Here is a 17,288-nt window from a genome sequence, read left to right as displayed (position 1 = left end):
GATAAAGATCTTGTATTGCATCTCATTAGGTTGCACCTGTGAATTTACACATGCATACATCTGTTATTTTAGCTTGTGAACTGGGGGAAAAGAAATGCGCGGCTTCCTCATTAATGCATATTCTTTATCCTTACGAGTTGGCATCGGTGGCAGCGCAGTTGTCTCTTCGTTAAAAGGCTGGTTTGATCCTCAATATACACATGCTTTCCGAGTTGTCTCTGCACACGTTCAAAGTTTAATTTTGCTCCACTGCTCCTTCAAGTCTTTTAAGAGTGTTGTAAAATCACAGAGGTTAGACATGTCGAGTTTCAGCTTCCCTAGTCGGCTCATTAATTTCGACTCCATCAACGGCCTCCACCTAGAAGACAGCGACAGAGTGTGGTGGAGAGTCTTATTTCCGCTCAGGATTCTTTTTAAGATTTGTTCTTTCCACCCCACCGTTATTGTTTCAACAGAGGTGGCAAAAGTACTTGGAGTCTGCACGTACAGTGAAGAAAATAAGTATTTGAACACCCTGATATTGCAAGTTCTCCCACTTGGAAATCATGGAGCGGTCTGAAGTTTTCATCGTAGGTGCATGTCCACTATGAGAGAGATAATCTAAAAGGCAAAATCCAGTGACCACAATGTATGATTTTTTAACGATTTATTTGTGTGATACAGCTGCAAATAAGGATTTCAACACCTGAGAAAACCAGTGTTAATATTTGGTGCAGTAGCCTTTGTTTGCAATTACAGAGGTCAAACATTTTCTGTAGTTGTTCACCAGGTTTGCACACTGCAGGAGGGATTTTGTCCCACTCCTCCAGACAGATCTTCTCTAGATGGGCTGTCGCTGAGAAACACAGAGTTTCAACTCCCTCCAAAGATTTCCTCTTGGGTATAGGTCTGGAGACTGGCTAAGCCATGCCAGAACCTTGATATGCTTCTTACGGAGCCACTTCTTGGTTTTCCTGGCTGTGTGCTTCGAGAATTTGTCATGTTGAAAGACCCAGCCACGACCCATCTTCAATGCTCTGACTGAGGGAAAGAGGTTGTTCGCCAAAATCTCACAAAACATGGCTGCGGTCATCCTCTCCTAATAAAGTGCAGTCATCCTGTCCCATATGCACAAAAGCACCCTATCTCAGTAGGGATGGTGTTCTTGGGATGGAACTCATCATCCGTCTTCCTCCAAACAGGGTTAGTGGAATTATGACCCAAAAGGTCAATTTTGGTCTCATCTGACCACAAAACCTTCTCCCATGACTCCTCTGTATCATCCAAATGGTCAGTGGCAAACTTAAGACGGGCCTTAACATGTACTGGTTTAAGCAGGGGAACCTTCCGTCTTAGTGTATTACCAACAGTCACCTTGGAAACGGTGGTTCCAGCTCTTTTCAGGTCATTGACCAAGTCCTGTTGTGTAGTCCTGGGCTGATTCCTCACCTTTCTAAGGATCATTGAGACGCCACGAGGTGATATCTTGCATGGGGCTCCACTGCGATTGGGATTGACCGTCATGTTTAGCTTCTGCCATTCTCTAATGATTGTTCCAACAGCGGACCTTTTTCACCAAGCTGCTTGGCAATTTCTCCATAGCTCTTTCCAGCCATGTGGAGTTGTACAATTTTGTCTCTGGTGTCCCTCGACAGCTCTTTGGTCTTGGCCATGTTAAAAGTTTGAGTCTTAATGATTTTATGAGGTGAACAGGTGTCTTTATCCAGCTAACGACCTCACACAGGTGCATCTGATTCAGGATAATACATGGAGTGAAGTTGGACTTTTAAAGGCGAACTAACAGGTCTTTGGGGGTCATAATTCTCGCTGATAGACAGGTGTTCAAATACTTATTTGCAGCTGTATCACACAAATAAATCATTAAAAAAATCATACATTGTGATTTCTGGATTTTTCTTTTTAGATTATCTCTCTCACACTGGACATGCACCTACAATGAAAATTTCAGACCCCTACATGATTTCTAAGTGGGAGAACCTGCAATATAGCAGGGTGTTCAAATACTTATTTTCTTCATTGTAAGTAGAAGAACAGAAACAGTACTAGTAAGAAAAAGCTTCCGGTAAACGTAGAAGTATTGATTCACCATCATAAGCAAAAATAAAGAAATACAAGAAGTACAGACTCTGAAACATACTTGAGTTATAAAAGACAATTTAATTTTTAGTGTCAATTATATATAATACCTGTTTTGATATTTTGGCCAAAGATTTTTGGGAAAAGAAGTTGTTTCACGTTTATAGTGCTTATACTGAGAAGAAAAAATACACGCATCACTGACCTGATCTTGACTGCAAGCTCGATTCTGACAAGATAATCAGGACTGAACTGATAAAAGGTCCTGCGTGGGCACCTGGATACCTTTCAACAGCTTTGTTAAAAAAAAAAAAAAAAAAAAAATGGAGCTTGCATTCACGTAACACCAGAAGCTGGTGGTTTTTAAGATGACATTCGCCACAAATCATTCTTGTGACCACCAACATCAGACAATTCTCTGAAATAAAGCAATGGATGAGGATGATATTGGTCCTCTGAATCTGTTGTATCATCATCATTAATGTGGACTTATTAACATTCTTCACATGATCCCGCTGTCCTTGTTCTTTGTCCCTTATAATTCCACAGCTCAATCAATGAAAATCTCCCTCCAAATTTTTTCACATCGTGCCATCATGTGTGGAGTTAACAAAAAAAAACTATCTTGATAAAGTCTTGAAAAGAACAAATAAATCTTTTCATATGCAGTGTCATGTGATGTAGGAGGAGCGGGGAGTGAAAAGTCATTTACTCAACAGGCAGTATCGACCGTGTATATTCGTCACACGCGACGTCCTATCTCAGCCATGAGGGCAGCAATCTTCCTGGGGACTGACGGCAATCGGGTCTCGTACCAGTCATACCACAGTGGTTTTATCTTGATCGGAGTCAAAGTTAAGAATGAGGTCTTTCGCCAGTAGAATTCCCCGCAGATTCGTCAGGATTAACAGAACTCCATTCATGCGTTTCAACAATGGTAAAGAGTGAACGTTCATCAGAAAAAATACATGCTGAAGTGAAGTACTACTACCTGGAAAATCTACTCAACTATAGTAACAAAGTATTTGTAGTATTTTGTCACTGCCCACCACTGCTGCTCTTCCTCGTGCTTTTGAACTCGGCCCCTTCGACAGCCAATGCAATCTTTCTCTTTCTTCTCTTTCTACAGGGAGAGTGTCGTAATTTTGTGAAGGTTCTGCTCCAGCAGCACGGAGGCCTGTTTGTGTGCGGAACAAACGCCTTCAACCCGCTGTGTGCAAACTACACAGTTAGTAGCCCTCACATCTATCAGCCGCTCTTTGTGTGTTTATCTGCGTGTTCTGTAGACATCTCCCTTGTCCTCCTGTTGCAGAGAGATACTCTAGAAATGGTAGGCGAGCCCGTGAGCGGGATGGCGCGCTGCCCGTATGATCCACGGCATGCAAATGTAGCTTTATTCGCAGGTATTATTCGGCATCTCCAGCACATGGGCTGCAAACGCAATGTTTACCCGTTAGAGATGATTTATAATCACAGCTCGCACTGAATCGCTCGTTTGGTTTTAATCTTCCTGACCTTGTCCTATCTCTCCATCACCTTCCTCCTTCCTCGTCTTCTTAATCTTCTCTGCTCGCGCTCTCAGACGGAAGTCTTTTCACAGGCACCGTGACAGACTTCCTGGCCATCGATGCCGTGATCTACCGCAGCCTCGGCGACAGCCCCGCCCTCCGCACCGTCAAACATGACTCCAAATGGTTCCGAGGTACACTCAGCGGAACGGATGCGCGAGGAATGTCACCTACACATGTCACAAACTATTCAAAAGTGATTATTGCAATGTCCTAGTTTCTGAAAAATGAAACTGTCAAATACTACAGAGACGGAATTTTAGTAATAAATTCGACACATTAATTGTGATGCATCTTGTTAAGACCTTTTGGACAAGTGGATGCAATTTTTCGGGGAGCGGTTGGCGCTCTAGTGCGTGAAGTAAAAATCCATAAAGGAATGTTTGGGTTAGTCTGCTGGGGAAGAATCCATCCAGCTTGGTTATGAACTACAACACAGAATGTGAGCCAATGTGCTCTTTTTTTTCAGGCTAGTATTCTAGACCTATGAAGAAATACTCCTTTAGATATACCCAAACATTTTGTTGAAAGTATTCCCAGAAGAGTTTAAACTACTTTAAGCGCAAAGAGGACCAATTTGACATTTTTTACTTGCGTATCCGGGCACTGATTACAATCGCCGCCATGTTGGATGGGTTCACTCTATAGCTTTTGCATACAGACCTGAGTTACACAAATGTTCGTACGACTGTTAAAAGTGACGCATGATGGCTAAAAAGAATTTATAATGTTAGCGGGGCTCATTAGATGTTGTTTCAAGAAACCGTTACGACAAGATGTGTGCTTTGATCGACAATATCGACCCATATGCCTTGGAGAAGCAGAAATGGAATGAATGAATTTTGAAGTGTGGCCATCCATAACCTAGCCAGACATCGTCAACTATCTCCTCTTCTCGACAAGTGCTTATACCGTGGCCCAACTAAAGAATTACAAAAGTCTGGAGGCCTACAACCAATTCATCAATGGCTGGGTTCGTCATGCGGCGGTATCCATTGTAAGCAACCTTTGTCTCCACACTGCTCAGTTTTGTGTACCGCACAATGCAATTTAAATATGTAGTCTGAGGCTACTTAATTTCTGAGTGAATGCTGTCGAAAGTATTCATTGGCGTGATTACAGTCAGCGTTGTGTTCGATTATGTTGATTATACCAACGAAAGGGGTTTAGATTATTATTTTCATTTTTGCAAACGTGCACATAACAATCATTTTGGAGTGATGAGAAAAGCAAGTGCAAACCGAATATGTGAAACAATGAAATAACGATTAAGAGGGATTCATTATTGAGTACTGGGGTCGATTCAGTTCAGTTTTAGTTGCTTCGCGGGCTGACAGAAAATACTGATTTTGAGAGACATGCGTTACATATTCACACAAGTATTATGTAGGCCCTTGGCCCTAAAGAATACTTCTCCTTCCTTAAGTACTGTCAATCATTGAAAAAAATCATACATTGTGATTTCTGGATTTTTCTTTTTAGATTATCTCTCTCACGCTGGACATGCACCTACGATGAAAATTTCGGACCCCTCTATGATTTCTAAGTGGGAGAACTTGCAATATAGCAGGGTGTTCAATTCTTCACTGTAGGTGTGAAATTCTAAAAGGTATCCAATAAACTCAAACTCTGACATAAGGGAACGATTTTGGGTGTTAGATGGGCTCTGCTGATATGAAACATTTAAATTTCTCACAGTTTGGTTGATATCTGCTCAGTTTTCTCGCACTGGTTCTTGATCACAGCTGGCAGTAGAAAGAAAGACACTTTACAACGCCCACTTTCGTTTGAGCAACCGATAACCCAGCAGTGTGCTCCCATTCATACGCCTTTCTGAACTGATTTCTGCTTAGTTACGGTTTGTTTACTCGAATTCACCCATCCAAAATGGCTACCGTTCTCTAAACCGGAAGTTGTGTGATATCAGACGAAAACAGTCCATTGAAGTTATTGGATTCTTGAGCTCCGCAGCCCTAATTAGGCTGAAAGTCGAGCCTGTTTTTATTTAGTGGAGAAAACAAGTCTACAGCAGGTCAAATCCGGACCACTTTGGATGAATAAATGATGACTAATATCCATTCTTTAGTCCGTGATCATAAATTAAACAGGATATGAATATTCAATGAGCGAGTTGGCGGAGAGAAGCCGACTCTCCTGATGTTACTGACTTAAATGGTATGTGTGATTTCCTCACAGTGTCTTTCTACTACTCTTCCCATACAGAGCCCTACTTTGTGAGCGCCATGGAGTGGGGGTCTCATATTTATTTCTTCTTCAGAGAAATGGCCATGGAGTTTCACCATCTGGAAAAGGTGGTTTCTCGATTCATGTATCTTCCCAATTGCATTATTAAGACATCTTTCCATTTATTCTAATCCCTCCCAATTGGACTGTGCTCTGCTATGTTATTCCAGGTAATGGTGTCCCGTGTGGCTCGTGTGTGTAAATCCGACCTCGGTGGCTCTCAGCGAGTGCTCGAGAAACAGTGGACCACCTTCCTGAAGGCTCGGCTCAATTGTTCCGTCCCGGGTGACTCGCACTTCTACTTTAACCTCCTCCACGCCACGAGCGGTATCATCCGCATGCAAGGGCGTGACGTCATCTTGGGCCTTTTCTCCACGCCACCAAACAGGTAGCAAGACGCGCACACACAGTGGGCAATTAAGGTTTATGTAATACTGTACTGTACAAAAATATACATGAATGACTATTAAATAGAATCAGAAGAAATAAAATATTTTTGTCACATTTTTTGGCAAGTTCTGCTCCTTCTGGTATGTGCCTCTTGGCCGCCTGGGGACAGTGTAATGCGGATATATGGAAATAACTTTATGTGCATATTTCATAGTAATATTAGTCATTCTTCGCAAAGGATGGAATATAAATATAAATATATGCCCATGAGTATTTGTATGGGAGGCACGGTGGTCAGCTGCTAAAGCGTTGGCCTCACAGTTCTGAGGTCCCCGGTTCAATCCCGGACCTGCCTGTGTGGAGTTTGAATGTTCTTCCCATGCCTGCGTGGGTGTCTTCCGGGCACTCCAGTTTCCTCCCACATTCCAAAAAACATGCAACATTAATTGGACACTCTAAATTGCCCCTAGGTGTGGTTGTGACTGCGGCTGTTTGTCTCAATGTGCCCTGGCATTAGCTGGCAATGAGTTCAGGATGTACCCCGCCTCCTGCCCGTTGACAGCTGGGATAGGCTCCAGCATTCCCCGCGATCCTCGTGAGGATAAGCGCCGAAGAAAATGGATGGATGGATGGATGGATGGATGGATGGATGGATGGATGGGGTATTTGTATAAAAATGTCTACATGTGTTGTCTCAACATTTGTGTTCAAATATCCATTGCTGAAAGGGTTGTCACACCGTACAAGTGATGTTATTCATTAGCCCATCTATGGCATTGCCCATTATGTGTTAGCATTAAGTAATGTGATGGTTTCAAAACCACCCTCACTTGGCCAAAACATGCCCTCAATGACATCAGAACCTTTCTGTCCCATGATTGGTGAGTGAGACAAAATTTGCTACGGCCAACCAAATTCCAATGAAGTTGTGACATAGTGTAAAATGTAAATAAAAATAGAATAGAGTGATCTACAAAGCCTTTTCGTTAAAGTTTTACCCAGAGTCATAACTTCATTGGAATTGGGGTTTGTAGAAAAACACATTTGCAGCAGTCTGCACACAAAAATGGATTTAAATTGGATTTTGTCACATTAGTAGAATATACATTTTGAACTGCTCTGGATAGTGTGGGCGCCACAGTTGTGTGTCGTTATATTGCAATTTTTTTATATTGATGCTTCCTGTAACTATAAGGAGATTAATAGTCTCAAGAGGTGGATTAAGTTGAGTAAATGCCCACTGAAGGACCAAGTACCAAATGTACACTCCGCCACTGCACATACAGTATACACGGCGGACTTGTTTCCATCCCTCATTGCGCATTCTTTCTTTCCTCTGCATCCGGCAGCATTCCTGGTTCCGCCGTGTGTGTGTTTGACATGCAGCAGCTCGCTCACGCCTTCGAGGGACGCTTCAAGGAACAGAAATCACCAGAGTCTATTTGGACTCCAGTACCGGAAGAGGCAGTCCCCAAACCCAGGTATTCTCCTCCAACGAGTCCGGGTCCGAGTAGAGACAGACAGGACTGGCGTCGATCTTTCTGTATTTCTTTTTTCCAGACCCGGAGGATGTTCGGTCCAAGGATCCCGATTCAGTTCCTCCACTACGTTACCGGACGAGGTGTTAAACTTTGTGAAAACCCACCCTCTGATGGATGAGACAGTACCACTGTTGGGGCACAGACCTTGGGTGGTCAAGACTATGGGACGGTACTGTGACAGACTGCTTTCTAGTTAAATAACTTTTATGTAATGAAAAATTTAAGCATTAAGTGGCACAGCGGCAAGAAAATAGATTTTATTGAGCCACTTAGAGTAAATGTGTTTTCACAGTCGATGTGTCTTTGCAGCTACCAGCTGACAGCCATGGTGGTGGACACAGAAGCCGGGCCCTATAGGAACCGCACAGTTTTGTTCCTGGGCTCGACCCGAGGGACAATTCTCAAGTTTCTGATGATTCCCAGCAGGGATTCAATGTCCCACAGCAGCGTTTTCTTGGAGGAGGTAGAAGGTTTCAACCCCGAGAGGTGAGTCGGCGTAAAGAGATTTTTGTCCTTGATATCCGATCGATGACGCCTCTTGGCAGGGCGCTCCATCACATCTCATGGATCACTTCTATTTTAGAAACAGAGGCTTGAACATTTTTTAATGTGACCTGCTATACTCCCTACTGTGCCGTTCTATTTACTACTTCAAGCTTCAATATAGTTTTTGATACATTTCAGACTCTTTCTTTTTTGCTGTTGTTGTGGGCTCCATTTTAGTACTGGTATCCTTCAAAGAGGTTATTATGACAGTGAAACCATCTATCCATGCATTTTCTGTACAACTTATCCTCACTAGGGTTGCAGGTGTGCTGGAGCCTATCATGGCTATCTTTGTTATCATACCATACCAAAACTGTGAAAGAGATTTTGATTGCAAGCTAATAATTTATTTACAGATAAACAACCGTGAATGACTGCATGGTAAGAAAGAAAGTGTGGCTTTTTTAAAATGCCATTTGGCGTTCATTCCTTTAAAGGAGAAATCCTCTGTTTTGCATTAACAATGTATCCAATAGGTCATGTAATATGTACTCTATTTTGACAATGTGATGTTAAATCCTCTCTCATTTAATAGTATTTTGAGAAGATTTTTATCAACAATTGCGAATTTTTTAGGGGCGCTGCCATTTTCGCGAGTCACATGACCTACATGCGCGGATGTGACGTGTTACGTCCCGTGACAAAGGCTTGATTACATGGGACACCATTTATGCCCAGCGCTGATTTCTTGGATTTATCCTCATGTGATGAAGAAATAGCAGTATCAGTTGATCGGGAAGACCGAGGAATACTTCCATACACAGCTGTTAGCGGCACAGCTCCGGGGCTCGGGGGAACCGTGAGCTCGCTCGCACGGCTCAGGGACACTGAGCGAGCTACTGTAAATTAGCGCTGGGCATCATGGTGTCCCATGTAATCAATCGTTTGGAACGGCACGTAACACGTGACATTCGCGCACGTAGGTCATATGAGTCCCCAAAATGGCAGCTCCCCTGAAAATTCGTAATTGTCGATAAAAATCTTCTCAAAACACTATTAAATGAGAAAGGATTTAACATCACATTATCAAAATAGAGTACATATTACATGACCTATTGGATACTTTGTTAATGCAAACCGGTAGATTTCCCCTTTAACTGCACCATTTTGAACTGATATTCGATTTAGTGATGAGTCGACTTCACTAGAATTTGACGTATATTCGTAGCAAAAAAAAAAAAAGTTATGTCCAGTAATGCGTGGACAATAACTTTGTGCTGAAACAATATCAAAATCAACATGAACTTTCACTCGCGCACACGATTTTCTTTATATACGAAACAATGCGGTGGACCGGCTCTGGCCCCGGGGTCTCAAGTTTGAGACCTGTGCTCTGGAAATACTCATCGTAAAGGCGTACCATGCAAAATCCAACTTCCTATGTGACCCAGCAGTGGATATTTTCATCTCTTCCCTCTTCAGATGCGGCGAGGACTCACCTCAGGCTCGCCAACTCTTGTCTTTGACGTTGGACCACAGCAGCCACAACCTCCTGCTGGCTTTCCCATCCTGTCTGGTCCGAGTGCCCACTTCCCGTTGCCACCTGTACTCCCGCTGCATGAAGTAAGACACACAAGTTAACCCTTGTTTTTTTTTTTCCCCTTTAAAGATTCTTAGCTTTATAGAATGAGGTCACCAGACACTTATTTCCATCATACATAATGCTCATATCATTTGATAAACTCCTTCCAGTGTAATGTTGGCCAGTTATAAATTACAACACGACAAATAAGCATACCGTTAAAAGTACATTACTGGAAGTCAAAATAGATCACTGTTATGCTTTTAAAGCTACATTTTTAATGCATACAAAATAAATATAAAGATTGAACGCATAACATCACATATTTTGAACCGAATTCCCACACTAGCAATTTATTTGGTTTCAATATGTAAAATAATACAGACACGACTAAGAAAAAAATGCTCACGGTTTAACTTCACACATTACAAATATGACAAACAACAGATTGTGAGTTTCCAGTCCGACTTTTTGATCATATTTGACATTTGAGACGTTTGCAACCAAGCAGATTATTTGATATATTGTTACTTTTAATGCCAAGTTTGCAGCTCCTGTGTTTTGGTACATTTTCCATCATTTTCCCACAGTGAGTAAGCAGAATCGGATCACCTTTGTTATGTTTTTGATTGTTTGTACGCAGGAGTTGCCTCGCCTCCAGGGACCCATACTGTGGCTGGACCAGAGGCAGCACCTGCTCCTTCCTTAGACCCGGAACCAGGTAAGGCCAACACATAAAAATGCAGAAAAAACATGTTCTCTTATGCGGGCAAAGCTGTGACTTAGTTGTATACAGGCTAAAGATTGATTAGTAAAGATGCTATGTGGTTGAATCATTGCAATAGTTTTACTGCAAAAGGTATAATTGGATTTTATTTTTTTTTTTACATAAGTGCACAACTGTTGTAATTATGCACTGATAAAACAAGAGACCACAGTGCAACCTCCGTCAAGTTTGACATTGGGGATTATTTGATATTCATGAGTAAATTTGTAAGGGGTTGGAAGATTGATGGTGAATTTTGCTTGGAAGTTTAGGTGAGAAATTTTGGAAGTATTCAAAGAAGAGCAAAATAATGGGAAATTTATTTATGTATATGTGAATAACGCTCTAATCAAGTTCTCCCACAGCACAACAACATGAATTTTGATTAAAATATTTATTAGTGCTTTCATCAGGTTCTCCCACTGCACAACAAAAGCATGAATTTTGATTACCATAAACATATCTCCTGGTTGTTGAACTGAAATATTTTGGTCCTCATTATACAGAACCTGTAAGAGGTGTTATTTTATATTAAGTCCAAATTATTACCGCATACTGAATGATTTTATGATGCCCCTCTGTATGCAGACTGCTTGTTTCAGCCTGCCTGGAAAAAAAAAACATTTCTTAAAATATTTTTCTGCATGTATCAGCTCTTGAAGTAAAAGCCCCCCCCCCAAAAAAAAACTACAGACAATCCATTTTGTTTTGAAAACTCTTCTGTCACCACACGCTCAGCTGACTGCGACATCTGCCCTCCTTCTGGGCAGGGAGCGCAAGAGAAAATCAATTTGAGCATCAACAGCGTATCCATTTCCAGCAAGTGACCTATCAATATGTGGGAAGGCTGTGCCATTAATTACTCTCCACAAATGTCCCAATTTAGACCAGTTGTACAAAGAGCTATAATGCTTCATAGCATGTTTTTTTCCCCCTTTAGCATTCATGACTGATTAGGATTTTGTTATGCCTCTCGTGATATATAGAGGATTACAATGCTAACGTGTGATTTGTCTGATTGCAGGCTCCCTTTTCAACAGGATATCGAATATGGAAACACCACTTCGCATTTAGGAGACTGTGATGGTAGGTGGCACCAACTTCACCTGATGTTCTTTTTGTGTATTTGGCAAACATTAAATCATTCCTTGACCTTTTAACTCCATCCATCCATTCATTTTCTTTGACGCTTATCCTCACGAGGGTCGCGGGAGGGGGGGTGCTGGAGCCTATCCCAGCTGTCAACGGGCAGGAGGCGGAGTACACCCTGAACTGGTTGCCAGCCAATCGTAGGGCACATAGAGACAAACAGTCGCACTCACAATCATACCTAGGGGCAATTTAGAGTGTCCAATTAATGTTGCATGTTTTTGGGATGTGGGAGGAAACCGGAGTGCCCGGAGAAAACCCACGCAGGCACGGGAAGAACTTGCAAACTCCTCACAGGCAGGGCAGGGATCGAACCCGGGTCCTCACAACTGTGAGGCCAACGCTTTATCAGCTGATACACCTTTCCCCCCCATCTTGTAACTCAAAACACTTAAATCATATTTCCCCACTAAAATGAATGGAAATGCCTTTTAAACGTTGCAGCATGCCAAAAATCATACAATATTTGGGGAATGAGTTTTTAAAAACAACAAAAATATCCCTCCACAGTACTGCACTTGAAAACAGATAATCACATCATTTTATAGAATGTAACGAGATAACTAATCTGTGCACCATGATGCTATAATTCAATTAGTATTGTGCACTATGGGATAGGCTCAGGCACTTCTGTGACCCTTCTGAGGATGAGCAGCTTGGACAATAGATGAATGAATGTATCATGTAAATTATGCTTGTGTACATCTGTGCTTGCATATGTGTGTGCGTGTGTGTTTGCGTGCAAATAAGTGAGTTAAAGGCATTAATTTTGGTGCACGTTGTTGAAAGCGCTTTATAAAATTCAGTTCATTGACTTTACAAGGCAGATGTGCCACATCCGATATGGCTAACACGGTCACATATTCCACCAACGGGCCAACAAATTCTAGGCGGGGTCTGTGTATATCTGATGTCCAAGTGGCTAATAGGAGTCTCCGCCTAGTGGCTCATTAATTGATTGCATTCTCCCACTGCTGTGTTCTTGTTTTCGGGCAAGCTAGAAAATATTCCTGATGTTTTTGTAATTAAATCCTTATATGCACAAGCACATACAACTCTCACTCCCTGTTCAGCAAAATCTATTCAACCCTTGCCCCAGCCATTGACGTTTGCGCTGTCTGTCAGAGCTGATTGGTGTGCACAGCTGAGACTGTTTCTTGTTTCTTTGTTTTTTAAAAAATGTATTTCTGATTTGTTTTTGGTCAAAAGTGTTCTAGTGTGATTGTGAATGAGATGTACCTGCCAACCAAGACTGCAGAAGCAGGAACAACTTCAATGCAACTTCTGATCAAATTAAAAACTTTGTTCTGTTTTCTGAATACAACAGAGGAATTCAATTTAAAATAAGAGACTGCTTTGTGTGTGTGGTGTGTGTGTGTGTGTGTGTGTTGTGTGTGTGTGTGTGTGTGTGTGTGTGTGTGTGTGTGGTGTGTGTGTGTGTGTGTGTGTGTGTGTGTGTGTGTGTGTGAGAGAGAGAGAAAGAGGGGGGGGGAGACACTCATTCAACTTTGGTCAGGAATACATACAGTGGAAACGAAAAACCCTTTACTACAGAGGCTTAAACGTTTTCCCATTTTTTGAGGGGGGGGCGCATGTGGAATGTCATTAGATCAGGTTTAAAGGAGCTTCTTTCAAGCTATCGGCACATTCGTTTTATTTAAATCTGATACGCGGGCTTCAGCATTACCCCCTCCCACCCACTCTGTAAAACTGATAGCACAGTGACTACAGAGCATTCACCACAGTCGGTGCAGATGGGAGCGATTAGAGCTGGGTGGAAACACTGAAGTCATGCTATGTTGATTGGAGGGAATCTCTGACTAGGCTGCACAATGGAAAGAATGAGGAGTGGAGAGAAGAAAAATAGACGTCTGTGTCCTGCTTTGGTCGGAGCCTCGCTTGATGACAAGTGCAGGCTTCTCTGAAATTTTGGGAAGCCTGGCCGAGTCCCAGGGCCACGCTGGAGGGAAGCTGTTGTGTTATATACATCATCTTGCCTCATAGTTCTGCAATGAAATCTAACAAAGTCAGCCGGGAAAGGCCCCGGCTCACCAGAGACCCTCGTGGGAACAAGTGCTTTCGAAAATGGAGGGATAGTTGCAAAGTGCCGGTGTACCAAATGTTGTGCCCACCATGACGGTTACAAAAATCCCAAGTGATTCGCAAACGTTGCAGTATGGAATAAGTATATCAGCGTTCCGTTCAACGTTCAAGTAAATTGAAATGGGCTCACTATACAAAAATAAGTATAAGACTGAGTTTAATGTGTCCAGTGACTAAGCAAGTAACTCAAGTTACTTGTAGGCCTGTGCCTTTTTTTTTCCATTTTGGTATATCAGATTTTCGCAAAGAAATTATTGGAAATGCCGTTAATATGTTCCAGCCCCTTAAATTTTTTCAGTGTTATATTGACAGAAACCTAAAATTAAGCAAAAAAAAAAATCAAGAAAAGAGAATGTAAAGAAAACTGAGGTAATAACATGTAATTACTGTACATACTATAAAGCAAAGCAAATCAAATTTATTTGTATAGCGCATTTAATACACGAGGTAACTCAATGTGCCTTACATGATTAAAGGCATTTGTAAACAAACAGATAAAACATTTAAAATGGGATAAAAACAATAAAATTGGCAAACAAAATATTTTTAAAAAAGACAAATAAAACCGCATACAGTGCAAGTAATATGATCAAAAAGTGGATATACTCTAAAAAGTATGAGGAAAAAAAAAAAGAGTTTTCAACCTGGATTTAAAAACACTGACTTGTAGTGTTGGTGTGTTGGATGCATGTCTTTAAGGGGCGTGGCCACGTGAGTTTGGTTGGCAGATGTAGATGTGGGCGTCCGGGGGCTCCTTGCAAGTGTTCCCATTTTAGTTCAACTCGTTCTTTTCTTTAGTTTGTTCTGTTTAATTTAGTTTTCTAGTGGTCGAGTAAGTTTTTGTTTTTTCTAGTGTTCTAATTTTGCATTTGACTGTTTGTCCCCTTCACTAAATGGCTGAAAGAGCTTAAGTGATTGTGGCTCTCCTTGCCTACATGCGGGACCATTAAAGTGGCTTAATTACTTGGCTTTTTTTTCCTCTCCCCACATTTAATTCAAGAGAGCCAAGCTTGTTTTCGTCTTGCAACACAAAGTAAATAAATCAACCAAGCGACAGCTTGTGACTTAAAACACTTAAACTCTGAGCTGCGGCACTTGAAAATCGAGACTCAATAAACTTTTTTTAGGGGTGGTGGATTGTTTTAACTATAAAATATGTCCCATGGCGCTGTAAAGGTTGGGAAATTTATACATCTCATCCTAACAAAATTTCTCCTTCTTTAGGTATCCTGCAGCAGAGTCTCCTCATTGAACCAGAGAGTCTCGTCTCCCTCAATCTCCTTGTGGTTTCCGCCGTCTCGGCGTTCACCATCGGGGCGGCGCTCTCGGGCCTCGCCGTGTGCTGGATCATGGCCCACAAGCCCAGCAACCGTCGCCACGGCAACACCACTCAGTCATCGATCCAGCGGCGTGACAGGGGCTTATTAAGTAACGCCGGCGGAATGGGCGGCTCTGTGCTCAGCGTGACGCGTCAGGGAGGCGGGGAGCGCACCTGCACTCAGAGCGGGGAGACCCTATTTGTGATGCCCAACGGCTGGGTCAAGTCTGGGGAGCTCGACCCCGGTTTCCTTCCCACGCCGGAGCACACGCCCCAGCAGAAACGTAGAGGACTGCGTCTCTCTGACTCCAACTCTGGAGGATGGGACACCAGCCAGACCTACTTGGGGGGAGGCTCTGTGGGTCTGGGGTCCCCCTGTCGAATACCCCCTTCAGTTTATCTGACCACCAGACTGTTCCAGCAGGGAGGCGGCAGTCGGCACGGCGGCGAGGGCCGGGGGAGCGACACCCCCCGACAGCACTACGTCTGCCTGAGCAGGCAGGAGAAAGGAGGAAAGGGAACGCCCAAAGCTCCCCTGAGGAAGTCTGCAGGGGAATACGTTTACCCTATGACGCCCCAGGACTCGCCTGAGCGCCGGAGGGTGGTATCGGCGCCCAGCGCGCCTGCGGAGTGTGGCGAGCCTCTGCCTCTGCGCTGGCCGGCCCCGGAAGGCTATATCCTGAGCAGCCATCCCATGGTGCCCGTCCCCTTGCCCCCTCCCTCAATGGCTGCCCCCAGCGGTCAGTCATACATGTCCCAACAGCACACGCCCGTGCTCACCAGGGCCCTGCTGAGGGGGGCTTTGGAGCGGGGAGAACTGGGCCAGCTGATGGACCTCAGCCATTTGATGAGTAAGAAGAACTGCAATGACAGGACTCAGGCTGGCCAGTGACTGCTGAGGAAATAAAGAGCCTACATAGGCACGTATCCATGTCTTTACCCTCATCCGCACACCCCCACTCCTCCCTCTCGTCTGTGGACCTTTTTTGTTCATTGTCATTCAAGCCCTCCGTCTCAGGCAACCCCCTCTCCCCACCCCTCCATCCCCAGTACACCCCAATGACGAGGGTCTCGTAACGACAGGCTGCTGCGCCTGCCAATCTTTTCCTGGCTCGCACTAATTGGTCAGATGGACAGAGGTTGTTGCTGTGTCTGCATTGCAGAGCTGCCTTGCCTGCCAAACACTCTTACAAGGCTGCAGGCAGAGGGCACACGAAGAAAGAAAAGAAAAGAAGAAAGGAAGCAAGGAAGGCAATTTGAGACTGCTGTGCATGCAGCAAACTGACAAATACTGCGATCTTCTTTGCCTCACAGAAAAACTATATGGATAAAGGTCTTGGGACACACATCGTCGTTCAATCAATCGGGGATTAGATTGTCGCTGAATCGTAATTTTTCATCTGGCCAAGACATTTTGGATTGTATTTCCAAGTTTGTGGGAACAGTTTAGAGAAGAGGTTTAACTGTGCCCCATGTGCACAAATAGGTGCTGGGACACTCATTAGGTACCCGGAACTTTCGTTGGGAACTTAATCACATCACAATTATAGGAAACATTAATACATACAATAATAATTTAAGAAAAAACGCAATATAACAGCATGCAACTGTACCACGTACACCATCTGGAGCAGTTCGCAATCAATATTTGTCTATAACGTGATAAAACATTTAAACATAGCCACGAAGTACGAAATCTGATTGGACGTATATAATATCCAAAATCACACACCAAGAGTAACACTACAAAATGAAGAGAATAGACTATCCATCCATTTTCTTCGCCGCTTATCCTCATGAGGGTCGTGGGGAGTGCTGGAGCCTATCCCAGTCGTCAACGGGCAGGAGGCGGTGTACACTCTGAACTGGTTGCCAGCCAATCGCAGGGCACATTGACACAAATAGCAGCACTCACAATCACACCTAGGGGCAATTTAGAGTGTCCAGTTAATGTTGCATGTTTTTGGAATGTGGGAGGAAACCGGAGTGCCTGGAGGAAACCCATGCCGGCACGGGGAGAACATGCTCCAGAGAATAGACTATTGGGAATAAATTAACACAGTAT

At 43.2% G+C, this 17,288-nt stretch overlaps 1 protein-coding gene across 1 annotated transcript in view; it reads left to right on the top strand.

Annotated features, from left to right (window-relative positions):
- Nucleotides 1-16,115, top strand: part of sema6ba (sema domain, transmembrane domain (TM), and cytoplasmic domain, (semaphorin) 6Ba) — a 48,342-nt gene extending 32,227 nt beyond the window's left edge. The window contains exons 7-18 of the mRNA XM_061838500.1: nt 3,206-3,304; nt 3,389-3,479; nt 3,659-3,778; nt 5,868-5,956; nt 6,059-6,276; nt 7,628-7,759; nt 7,839-7,988; nt 8,129-8,305; nt 9,788-9,928; nt 10,531-10,608; nt 11,678-11,739; nt 15,130-16,115. Of these exons, the coding sequence (XP_061694484.1) occupies nt 3,206-3,304; nt 3,389-3,479; nt 3,659-3,778; nt 5,868-5,956; nt 6,059-6,276; nt 7,628-7,759; nt 7,839-7,988; nt 8,129-8,305; nt 9,788-9,928; nt 10,531-10,608; nt 11,678-11,739; nt 15,130-16,115 (2,343 nt within the window). The remainder of the gene's footprint in view (nt 1-3,205; nt 3,305-3,388; nt 3,480-3,658; nt 3,779-5,867; nt 5,957-6,058; nt 6,277-7,627; nt 7,760-7,838; nt 7,989-8,128; nt 8,306-9,787; nt 9,929-10,530; nt 10,609-11,677; nt 11,740-15,129) is intronic.
- Nucleotides 16,116-17,288: the final 1,173 nt, after the last annotated feature.

This window comes from Syngnathoides biaculeatus, chromosome 13 (assembly GCF_019802595.1).
Source record: "Syngnathoides biaculeatus isolate LvHL_M chromosome 13, ASM1980259v1, whole genome shotgun sequence".
In the NCBI taxonomy this organism is placed as follows: Eukaryota; Metazoa; Chordata; class Actinopteri; order Syngnathiformes; family Syngnathidae; genus Syngnathoides; species Syngnathoides biaculeatus.
This window is presented reverse-complemented; position numbering and strand designations above follow the sequence as displayed.